The sequence below is a fragment of the Drosophila kikkawai genome, chromosome 3R (genome assembly GCF_030179895.1).
Source record: "Drosophila kikkawai strain 14028-0561.14 chromosome 3R, DkikHiC1v2, whole genome shotgun sequence".
Classification (NCBI taxonomy): Eukaryota; Metazoa; Arthropoda; class Insecta; order Diptera; family Drosophilidae; genus Drosophila; species Drosophila kikkawai.
In genome coordinates this window covers 19,829,286-19,841,040 of record NC_091731.1, presented here as the reverse complement: position 1 = coordinate 19,841,040, position 11,755 = coordinate 19,829,286, and the positions used below count along the sequence as shown (strand labels likewise).

Below are 11,755 nucleotides of genomic sequence, written 5' to 3'. Positions count from 1 at the left end.
ATTTCAGGTTGTTTTTAGCAATCATTCCTATTCCCAGTCGTTTTGAGGGGCAACTTTGATTTCAGATCGTTTCATGCAGTGATTCGAATTCCACTTGGACACCCTGTGAACTGTGAAGCGATTTTGTCCAGCTGCGATCACATGGGGATGTAGCTCAGATGGTAGAGCGCTCGCTTAGCATGTGAGAGGTACGGGGATCGATGCCCCGCATCTCCAACAGTTGGAAATTTTTTGTATTAGTTTTTATTAATAAAAAAATAAGATTTTTAACATTATTTTTTTTAAATTGACTCCTTAAAAAAATCATACTTGTACACTAAGAAACAAAATGCTAAAATCCGCGCCTTTTGTATTTCAAACTCCTTAAAAATATAATATAATATTTTGAAGGACAAAAATCAAACAATAAAAATGTATAAATTGATCATTTAAATTTATAAAAGAAATTAAAAAAAAAGAATCTAACTTGGAGATGCGGGGCATCGATCCCCGTACCTCTCACATGCTAAGCGAGCGCTCTACCATCTGAGCTACATCCCCATATAACGGTACCTGATTTTGTGTGCTGCAAGGATTACAATTTTGATCATTTTGGCCAAAAAGCAAGAGATCTATAAATAGATGGAATGTTTATTATTCATGGCCATGATCAGGCCTTTTAACTGATTCGAAACACACCAAAAGCATAAACAAAATGCAATGACACAGATTGATTAAACAGTAACCTGATTTCGTAGACCGTGCGTCTTTCGTAAAAGTGCCTCGGGTATAATTATGCATGATTGGACGGCGTTTATTGTGCGACAAAGGCCTAACACACCTAATAAGAGAAAACTGGTTACTCAAAGAAGTTGAATCGAATTTTGGGTACTCTTAAAATACTCACATATTTTTATAAACGAAGGATTTGATTTGATAAGTTATTTTTTGCTTTTAAAACATTGTAATTTATTAAACTTATTTATTAAACAAATTAATACTAGCATACTGCGTTTTATTTTCATTGCAACATTTTTTCTGTAGTAGTATAGTATGCTGCCGAAGATATTAGTATATAAAATAATATAAACAATGAAAATATTTAAAAATTAAAAAATATTATAAATACAATATACATATACAAAGAGTAAAGGCAAAAAAATTAATCCGGGCTCAACCGGGATTTGAACCCGGGACCTCTCGCACCCAAAGCGAGAATCATACCCCTAGACCATTGAGCCTCTTGATTTAACGTGAGCCAAGTAGCCTAAATGAGCAACCGCTTGCAGGCCCTAAATAGCTAAAAATAGTCGAAACATGAAATTCCCATTTGTTATGCAGCTGAACAACTCGTTTCGATGTCTTTTGTTATCTTTCGAGGCAACGTTTTTGTTCAAGGTGAACTGCAAGATGTAGACCAATATTTGTTTTCCGTTTCGGGGTGGAATCTTAGGAGACCTTTTTCGCGGGGCAAAATGCAAGGGGGGATGTAGCTCAGATGGTAGAGCGCTCGCTTAGCATGTGAGAGGTACGGGGATCGATACCCCGCATCTCCAGATGGTAGTTTTTTTATTTTTATATATAATTTTATGTCTTAGGAAATATAAGATAAATACTATTCCTATTTTATTTATTGAATAATTTTAAGATCAATTACTAGTAGATCATTTCCCACCGATCAATTACATATTTTCTATCCCTAAAACCCATAGTTTCATTGAAACATCCTGTATACCGCTACACTCCTCTTGGGTTCATCCATCTTGCTAATGGAATAAAACCCTTAGACCAAGTTCGAGAGTTGCCGACTCCCGTAACCTGCACAAATATTTAATTATTCATAACTTTAAACAATCACGGCGACGTCAGCATCATCCGTGTAACCCCAGGGTCTAGTCCCTCCCCATTTTCCCATCTTCCCCCATAGTCCGTTTACGACTCAACAAACACAATACAAACACACGGAAAACAGGCGGAAGGCTTCTGCGTGGATTCCCCAGCTCTTGGCGAACGTTTTGCTGCTGTTCTGGCTGCCACCGCTGATGGTAATAACATTGTCGTAAAATCATGTTTGGCTTATCGTGGGACTCCCGGGACGATGATCCTGGATTTCCAAAGGAGGGGAAAGTACCGCGCACGCTGCATTTAAATGCCGGGAACGTCGAGGAGCGGCGTGAATTATAGTGGCGTAGGTTAAATGCCGTTAGACAGCCACATAAACTGCGAAACCCTTTTTGACAACCGACTTGGGTCACACAGAGAACAAAATTTAATTTGGAAGGATATTAATACTAAAATACTTATTGATAAAAATCAGCCCACACAGAAAAAATTCTGGTGGGTTAAATGAACAATTTCTTTTGGTTGAATAACAGTGAAGCTACTGTCAATGTATTTTGTTGTTGGATTTGGTGACTGCACGACAGTTTATATGACAGTCAATTACAGTCACCCTTACGTACGAGATTCTGTGTGTTTTTTGTTGTTGGCTTTGCGAACTGTCGTGACTGTCAGCTGCAGTCAAAATACTGTAGGTTTTACGTAAAAAGCTTTATGTGTTTCTTTATCTTCTTTGGTATCGTGTATGTATTTTTGCATTCCCAAGGTAAGTAACATTAACATTTTATAAGTTTATTAAATATTTTATGAAAATCCATAACTTTTTCTGCCCACTAAAATACTTTCTGGTATAATTCTGGTATATATTTCTAAACTTCTAGTATATTGCAAACGTTTCTTGAAAAAACGATTTCGGGCACACTTAAAAAGCGGCGTCGGTTTCGAGAAGTTGTGCAGCGAAAAGTGAAGTGAAAAAGTTAAAAGTAAAAGTTATGAGTGATATTGACCTTCCTTCTTCTGGAGGAGTGGGATTTCAGAGACTTATTGCCCACATTTCTCGGTAAGTTCCCAAACAATCATTTAAAGATCCGCAATTGGCGAATGTACATATGTATGTATATGTATTTATGCATACATATACATATATGTATGTATGTACATATGCAGGTACACGTACGCCGCTGATCGCAAGAAGTAACGCTTTTAAAAGTAAAGTTAGTGTACAGATTAAAATATATACATATGTACATATATGCATATATGTAAAATCTTATATTTGGCACTGATCTTTGATTGCCTCTCTTTATTTTACAATTTAAATAGCGATCAGCGAACATGTACATGCATGCAAATGTATTTTTTGGCTTCTTGTTGACTTGCGATGGCAACCATCTCAGGCGAGTGCGAGCAAGATAGCTGGCACTGACATCCAAAAACCGTTTGTTTTATATCTTATTATGATATACATATATAATTAAATCTTTTATACTTTTCTATTTTGTTTTCAGGTGAGAGTATACACATGTAACAATAAAACATAACTATGTAAATGGAATCAACAAAATGTAAGTAAAATATTTGGCCGTTTTCTATTAATTTTAATAAACAAATTTACTTAAATCAATTTTTATTTCAGAAAAGCTATAGTCGAGACAAAAGTACCAGTTAGGATGTGAAATATGGACTAATATATATTTGTGAGTATTGATAATCATCGTTTGACTTAATATTTATTTATTAATAAATTTACAATTTTAATATTTAATTTATTTATTCATCATATAGGAAATATATATATATAAGTCCATAATATTATTAATTAAGACCCTCTGTAAATATTTTTAAAGAATAAGTAATTAAAAAAATATTATTAATTAAGACCCTCTGTAAATATTTTTAAAGAATAAGTAATTAAAAAAATACTATTAAAATTTTAAAATAATTTTTGGTTTTATTTTGGTGGTAATATGAACTGCAATTACTGTAGTCGGGGGTAGTCTACAGTAAAATAGTAAAATAGTGTATTTCACAATTTTCGTGGTTTGGCGCTTTTTAACCGCAAAATCGTGGTTCCATTTACTGTAGAGCAGTACATGTTACGTAACGCGTTACGTCGTTATACTGCAGCGTACAGTTCATGGAACCCAAGATTTTGGTTGTTACCTTTTAACCCACGAAATGGTTAGATTTACCCACGATAATTTTTTCTGTGCACTGTCTATGTTAATTATTGTTTAGAATTACTTGATTTTATAAAATATTTAAAAAATATATATATACATATATATATATATATATATATATAATAATGTTTTATCATACATATTTTCTCTCAGTGAGTTTAGCTTCCTAATATAAATAAGGCATAGAGCTAAGTCTGAGTCAAAAAGTTGCTGGCGTCTGCTTTTAATTTTTGTGAAATTATTTGCATTGGTTTCTCGCTAACAAAACTAATGCAAAGAAAGTTCCGACAGCAAGATGTCCTGGCTGGCACCTCTATTCCCAGACTCCGGCCAATCTCTCTCCTGGTCCTTGGCTTGTTTTCTTGTAATTATCGCTTTTGTTTGTTAGCTGAACTTTTGCCAGGTTTTGGCCGCCGGCTAACATACAAAATTAGCGCTCACCAAAATGACTAAACAATATTTACTATTTCGGCAGGATGCGGGCTCTGGGTGTCTCAGCCGTCTCAAGACGCTGCCAAAAGTGGGCAACATATTGTCCTTGTACGCCGAACAACATAATTTTCTAATTGGCCAAAGTTGCTGCCAAGTTTACACCCCGAACCAGACCGCATTTGTTCTCCGTCTCGGTTTGGCTAATTCAATTTTAATGCTTGATTTAATATTAATTGAAAACGAAGTTGGAAAAGATTTATGAAAACAAAAGGGAGGCAGGAAATTTCAAAAACGTTTCTAAGAGGTTTTTTTGAAGCTATCAAGATAGTCATATTCTTGGTTAAAGTTTAATTTAGCATAGAAAGTAAAGTTAATTTAGACTTGAAAGTAATAAAAATATTCTCTCATTTGTAAAAACTCTTAGTTAAATATTTTCAATGTTGGGAAACTCCCAATAAGCTTCCATTTCCGCAGTCAAACTCATTGAACCCTGGCATCTTTAGTCAGGACCCCAAGCTGTATTTACCCAAGGGCTTCCTAAGCCATGGGAAGGCGTTCATAACAGATGACCTCATATTCGTGGCACCCACACCACACCGCCTCCTGGCCAGAAGTTTGATTTCCAAGACGTTTTTTTCTTGTCTCCGCACTTTTTTATGGCATGCACAAAAGCCAAAAGGCAAACACACTCGAGTCATAAAAAGATGCCTGCGGACAAACAAAGCGACACACGAGTATAGAGCAAGACCAACATAAAGATCAAATGTCAATACGGGGAATCTGGGGGCGGTGGTGGAGGTGGAGGCGCCTGCTAAATGTGGCCAAAAGGCGGCAGAGAAAAAGACAAACAGCAGCGACAGGAAAATGTACAACAAATTTCTAAACGTTGTCATAAAAATGAAATGAAAACAAGCAGAAGGCGGTCGGTCAAGGGGGTCTCCGGCAGAACTTAAGACATTCAATAAGTTTACTTACGCCAAACTGAACAACAGCCAAACAACAAAAAATATATAGAGAGGGGGTCCTGACCTTTTTATCGCTTTAAATATGGGTTCGTGACCAGGTTTGGGGGTATAAATCTCCGAGGTTTTATGTTTATGTGCATGAAATTGTTTTTAACGACAATGTGTGTCCATGTAAATTATTAGTTTAATAACGTTTCAGCTTAGGGCAATTATTATAGCTCTTTCGGGATCATACTTAATGGGGCTTAAGGGATATAATAGAATGGGACTTGAATTTTAAGAAAGTAAGGTAATATTAGAGGATATTCTATATATTCGAATAGCTCGGCTAAAGGTAAGAAAAATGTCCTAAAGAAAGCTACAAAATAACCCAAGAAACCCATTCTTATACCCGCACTAGCCAGGACTCTATTGCCTCCACTCTAGCATAACCAACGATGACTTTCGAGGCCTTAATCAAATCACGGCCATAAGGATACCCTCATAAATATGTCAATTAATGGCCCGCCCACATCTCGTCTGTTGTCTTATCTGAATAAAGACATAAACGCTCTGGATATCAATTTATGTCAACGTAAATGCCTCTTTGTTACTCGCCTGAGATTGGGTATAATGTATGCGAACCCCACTCCCCGGGAACATGTGTCGGCGAATCTTAAATGGAGCTTATGAAACTATTAAAAGGCGAGCAGACAACGCACACATGTCGACAACAGGCAAACAAACAAGTTGGCTAGTGTCCTTAGAAAGGAGGAACTATGCCATTTATCTCCTGGGTCGGGGGTAATTAGTTTGCTACACGCTCGAGGCGTGCCTTCGTGTCCTGTTTTCCTGGAGTCGCCATGAATTATTCGAGGCGTTGGCAAAAACTTTGACCAGCTGCTCGAAAAAGGTTGACAAAACCTCAAGCCAGGCTAACCGCAGGAGCAAGACGTCGACGACAAGGACTCTGATGATGATGAGGATGATGTTTATGGAGTCTTTCAAGGCGTAGAGTAGATTACTCATACGCACGATTGCCCAATGAACATTAATTATTTAGCCAGTCTCCATCTCCGGCATGGCCTTTCTCTTTTTTTGTGGCTAATGTTAATTGCCTTTGTCTCCGTCACATTTGCATAATTCCGCTCTAAACAATAAAAATCTAATTTGGCCTGCTTCGCTATATAATTTCTTGTTAAATTCATAATTGTTAATTTCTGTTGCCGTCATTTTCTTTGGGGCTTAACTTTAATTAAGAGCCAAGAGCCAGGGTTGCTCCTTTGGCCTGTGTCCTGTTCACAAGGGTGGAAAGATTGAGGAGCGGCGTGCATGTGAATGGTCAGTCGTGGCCACCAGAAGATGACTTCACAAAGGGTGAAACAATTTCTGGGTGCTTTTAATGAACTTGGCAGTGACAGAGATTTCTGTGTAAAAGGAAAATAAGAATACTAAAAATAAGGTGTTATTACGGAAGGGATAAGGAATGGAAAAGCCATGATTTTGGGGTCCTCTAAATGGTTTAGAAAATACGTTTACTAGATTTTTAATAAAATCATTGAGCTTTAAAAGTTATTATAAGAAAAATTTTGTTTTATTTTAATATATATTAGTGTTATCTAATTTTAAAATATTTTTTTTAGCTTGTTTTCATCTTTATCTTTATCCCTGTCCCCAATTAAAATACAATTTAACATAAACGACGCTTCTAAACGATGTTTTGACTTTGGCCACAATTAGTTCCCCCTCATCATCATCCCCCTGGGCAGCCACAAAATGTGGACCATTAAATGGCAAAAACTTTAAGCGGCTTCTTTCACCCATTCCACCCCATTCTCCCTTGTTGTTTAGTATCGCCAAGAAACAAAAACCATTAAAACAATTTAATCGCACTCGAAGAAATCTTTGCGAGCCAGAAAGTCGAGCATGAAATGCAAAAGTTTTTATTTTGACGCCTGGCGCCTTTGCTCCTGGCTCCTGATTCCTGGATTGTAAATCGTTATCCTCGCGGGACTCCGGCTTGGGAGCTCTGAGGTGTTTGCCATCCTGCCACCCTTACAAGTTAATTTTCACATTGGGACATGACTGACAGCCCCAACCCCCCAGTCCTTGAGTCGCGGCAATTTCCTCGGCACTTTTGTTTAGTTTTTGATTTGACTTTTACTTTGTGGTTGGGCTGGTTCTTTGGTTTTTCGGTTTTGTCGGCTAATTATCATCATTTTGGCCAAATGCCTGAAGCGATTTGCCTGGGCCCGGAGTTTTTATGCTCCTTATTCGCCAAAGTTTCAATGGTTTTTCTGGGAGGGATGTTACCGTGGTGTTCCGGCCATTATGTAGCCATCAAAATAATTTGTTGTTGTTGGGGTAAACTTTTGGCTGTGATTTTCATAGCCAAAGAAACAATCAAAATTTAATGTGCGGCGCCGCGTTTTGATTGAAAAATAAAATACTCGGAATAATCAAATAAATGCCCAAGCAACAGCGGCGGCATTCTCCACATAAAAAAGTGTGCAAAATAAACTGCTCATCATTTTCCAGGCCTCTGCAGCTCCGGTTGCCTGGGCAATCCCCAAAAAACGAACCCATTCCAAAACGCAATTCCGATTCCACCCGCATTTGCACGATTCGTTAAACAAAGCACACGTTAACAGGAGCGAGCCGAAGGACGTTGGATGGGCGGTGGGTGAATGGTGATGGTCATGGACAGGGCAAACAGACATCCTGGGCGGTCAGTTTCAGCAGTTGCCCGCCGGCCATCAGTGGGTTAAGGTGGCCAAATATCAGGCAACACATTTGCCTATAAAAAATTGGGTAATAATAAGGGGATTTGTGAAATATTAAGTTGAAATATAACGGATTTGGGTAGTTTTATGTAAAATTAATATGAATATTATAAGAAAACTATAGAGATATTATAGAGGGAATTAAGAGTAGCTAATTAATTAAAAAAATGATCCAAAATTAAATCCATGTCTGCTTAGATAGAGAACATTAACTCAAAATCTACAAGTCTCAAAAATATTGAATAGAAATTTTAAAATAAATAATTGGCAATTAATAACTTTTCTAATAAAAAACCAACATATGTATATGCCTGAATTTATATTCCCTAAAAATAATTAAAACTTCTTCCATAAGAGCATTTCAACTTCTTTAATCCCAAAATCCTGTATAGCCCCGTCTTTTGTGTGTGGTCCGTCAAATGCTTTTAACTTTTATTTGTTTAATATTTTTTTCCCCTTACATCCAAGTTGTTGTTGCTGTTGCTGCTATTACCTTTATTGTTCCGGCTGCTGCTTTTGTTTGTCAGCTACAACTGTCGTTTTGGGACTGTTCCATAAAAAAAGCAGAAGGGAAAAAAACGAAATAGAAGAAAAACAAGAAGAAACATTGCAAAATTGTTGGCAAATATTGAATTTGCAACATATTCGACTCATATGTCACACCGAAACGAAGCGGTGAAAGCTGTCGCGAGTGAGTAACAAAAGGTTTCTGTTTACCAACATTTGCATTTTGTTGGGAAACAGGGACAGTGGCCTTACCTTCTGTTTTTTATACCATTTGGAGTGGCCAAAAAAAGCAGCCAGTTGACCAGGAGCAGGATGACGAATGAGGGACAACAGGAGATGTGGTGGCCGCACGACAAAAATATCAAATGCAGCACAGCTGTTGTGCAAATAGTGAGACATTAATTTTAAGTGTTGTAAGCAAATAGGTTTTTAGGGGGGGAATTGTTAATTAGCAGCTTTGAAATACCTAGAAAATTGGTGGAAATTGTGTTAGTGTTTATTTTATATAAAAATATTAAATTTATGATACTACGGTTCATAATTATAATATTTCAACTCTTAAACTTAATTAATACCCTTACCAATCCAGTGTTCTATGCAATTCTCTATACAACTACTAACTTTCACAGCCATTCCCATATCCTTAGTTATTAGTTTTCCCCTCATAACTCCCCTCTCAGACAATTTCAACCCTTTTTGGAGTTAGCCCTTTGGCAAACAATAAAAATGAATATGTATTTAAATAACAGTTGCTATCAACACCGTCACACGCTGTTTTCACAACTCCCTCACGTAACCCCATCATAATCACCTTTGTCCAGCAAAAATATATAAGAGAAAAGATGAGAAAAGTGGAGAGAAAGTGCGGTCTAAGTAACTATAACATTTAAGCGGCTTTGGGCAAAGTTGTGAGCCATTTGATAGCCTCTGGCTTTAAGGAAGTTGCCCTTACTCCTAGTATTTCTCATATGTGAAATAATAAAATGTACGAGCTTTTTATTTTTATGGCTGTCAACTAGCAAGGTTGAGGCCAGGACGTTTAAATCATATAAAGGATTTGCGTTTTATCAGGCTTCTGGCATTCCGTTTGCCTTTCGCAGACAGGAAATTGAAAATTTCCAGCGAAACGCATATGGGTCGTGGGTCTGTTTGAAGTGTCAGCGATCCGATTCCCAAGGAGGCCCATTACATTTACGCTAATTTGATAATCTGTTCACGCACAAGGATACCAGACATTTGCATGGCGCCCAAGGATCCTAGACGATGGTCCAAGGGCCGGCAGACGCACCTAATTGGCTGCAATGGCACCCCAGGGACTCTGGCAACTGTTTATGTTCTGTTTAGGTTTCAGTTGCTGTTTCTGTCTCTGTATCCGTATCCAGCGGATGGACCCTTTTTGTGTCCTATCAGCGCGTTATCATCGCATTTCCCTCGCTCAACAGCCAACCGAAAACACTTTGTTCCGTGGTCAGCGAGTTTATTATTTTGCCTTTTATTTTTATCCCCCTAAGAAAAAAAGAGTCCGTTTTCGGTAATCGCTTTTGCACGCTTGACTTCAGATGAAATTAGCTGCGGGTTCGGGATTTGTTTCGGTTAAGGTCAAAGGTTAACTAAATAAATTACTAGTATCAGCATAAATTTATTTGTTTGAATCGAGTTGGCCAAAATGTTTGCAAAATGTTAAAGATTAGCCAGCCTGGGGGTAAGCAGTGGGTTTAATGAATTAACATGCTTTAGTATACTATTTTTTTCTTATATTATATTAATTAAAATAGAAAGAAATGTTAAAGAATAAATTAACTCAAGAATTCAAAAGAAAACAATAAAGGAAACTAACTTTCGGAAGCTGAAATTCGTATACCCTTGCAGTTTTCCATAGGATCATGGATCGATCATAACTAAGCTAAGCTATGCTAGTTTTCTTTGGTTTACAAATCGCCTTATTATATTAAAATGTTTAGGAAATCAACATTTTTGCCAGTTTTTTACAATTTTAACGAACGACTGAACCTAGCCATGCCAGTCAGAAATTCGTTGACATTTACATGTGTACTTTGTGCGATTATAAATTAAAGTCATTATTTTTTAAAATCAACAAAATATACATGTATAGGTTTTTTTTACCCGGATTCCAAATTAGCTAAATAAATAAACAACAAAACAAAAAGCCACATCTGTATGCCAATTAATTCCAATTTATTAGGATCGCATAGTCCCTATAACATTAATATGTTACAAAAAACCTTAAAACGATCTCAAGTTCTAAGGTCTCAAAGTTTTCTTTATAGCCTCGGCAAGTGCGAGGCCCACTTCTACAGCGAGCTTCTTTAAAGCGTCGGTAATCCAACCGCCTTGAGGCGGTGCACCCTCCACCAAAGGTTGCTTGGCCTTCTCCTCATTGTATTTCCTCACTATAGCGTCAGCTAGGGATTGTTGTTCGGGTGTCAACGGAATCACATTGCCGTACTTTTCCAGAAAGTGCACTAGAAAGACGACGTCGCTTTCCCCAATGGTACCAGCATCAGCATTTTTAAAGATCTCAATTATCCGCTGCTTTTCAGATTCAAAGTCCTGTTGGGCACTGGCTGTCCACAAGAGACATCCGATGATGACCACCAGGCAGCTGAGGAGAAATAATTAATGATTTACGAATTCAATGAAATTATATTACACATTAACTTTACCTCAGGAAAATTTTGGTATTCATACTAAGGCTTCAGTTGGCAATGCCAGTTGTAACTAATACCAGATTCAATAATTTCCTACCTTTTATAGGGTTCCGTTTTGCATTACATGTCGGATAGGGGTCAGGGATCACGCTTATCAGCTGGCTTGGATGTGATATTTGTTATGATTAATTGACAGATTTCCGAATGATATAATTTCATCTGAAATCTGAATCATTTTAATTTTTTTACAAAAACCTAGATGATTAAAAAGTATAAGTATGTTCCTAGAATTATTTCATATTCATTAACAAGAATCATTTGAGATATTCCGAAATCAAGTAGTCAGGGCTTAATCTCTGATTATTCAAGTGACCTTGCATTTCGTTTTTTGCTGTGTGCATTATAATTATTCTTTTCTT

At 37.1% G+C, this 11,755-nt stretch overlaps 1 protein-coding gene, 2 long non-coding RNA genes and 4 other non-coding genes across 8 annotated transcripts; 3 read left to right on the top strand and 4 right to left on the bottom strand.

The window, feature by feature from the left end:
• Positions 1-143: 143 nt before the first annotated feature.
• Positions 144-216, top strand: TRNAA-AGC (transfer RNA alanine (anticodon AGC)). Its single transcript has one exon. It is a non-coding gene; the product is annotated as a tRNA-Ala (tRNA).
• Positions 217-467: 251 nt separating this feature from the next.
• TRNAA-AGC (transfer RNA alanine (anticodon AGC)) lies at positions 468-540 on the bottom strand. The gene has a single exon. It is a non-coding gene; the product is annotated as a tRNA-Ala (tRNA).
• Positions 541-550: 10 nt separating this feature from the next.
• LOC138928925 (uncharacterized) lies at positions 551-990 on the bottom strand. 2 transcript variants are annotated; one of them, XR_011445333.1, is made up of 3 exons: positions 887-990; positions 679-820; positions 551-611 (listed from the first exon to the last, which is right to left on the bottom strand). It is a non-coding gene; the product is annotated as an uncharacterized lncRNA (long non-coding RNA). The 2 variants fall into 2 exon arrangements; XR_011445332.1 differs by lacking the exon at positions 551-611 and having other exon boundaries at positions 619-820.
• A 158-nt stretch (positions 991-1,148) lies between these two features.
• TRNAP-UGG (transfer RNA proline (anticodon UGG)) lies at positions 1,149-1,220 on the bottom strand. Its single transcript has one exon. It is a non-coding gene; the product is annotated as a tRNA-Pro (tRNA).
• A 242-nt stretch (positions 1,221-1,462) lies between these two features.
• On the top strand, positions 1,463-1,535 carry TRNAA-AGC (transfer RNA alanine (anticodon AGC)). Its single transcript has one exon. It is a non-coding gene; the product is annotated as a tRNA-Ala (tRNA).
• A 1,189-nt stretch (positions 1,536-2,724) lies between these two features.
• Positions 2,725-3,703, top strand: LOC108075471 (uncharacterized). Its single transcript, XR_001770733.3, has 4 exons — positions 2,725-2,878; positions 3,327-3,383; positions 3,455-3,515; positions 3,604-3,703. It is a non-coding gene; the product is annotated as an uncharacterized lncRNA (long non-coding RNA).
• Positions 3,704-10,840: 7,137 nt separating this feature from the next.
• Positions 10,841-11,422, bottom strand: LOC108075460 (protein Turandot M-like). Its single transcript, XM_017167915.1, has 2 exons — positions 11,352-11,422; positions 10,841-11,290 (listed from the first exon to the last, which is right to left on the bottom strand). Exons 1-2 carry the CDS (start codon positions 11,372-11,374, stop codon positions 10,930-10,932), a joined length of 384 nt encoding a protein of 127 aa, XP_017023404.1. The 5' UTR covers positions 11,375-11,422; the 3' UTR covers positions 10,841-10,929.
• Between the last annotated feature and the right edge of the window lie 333 nt (positions 11,423-11,755).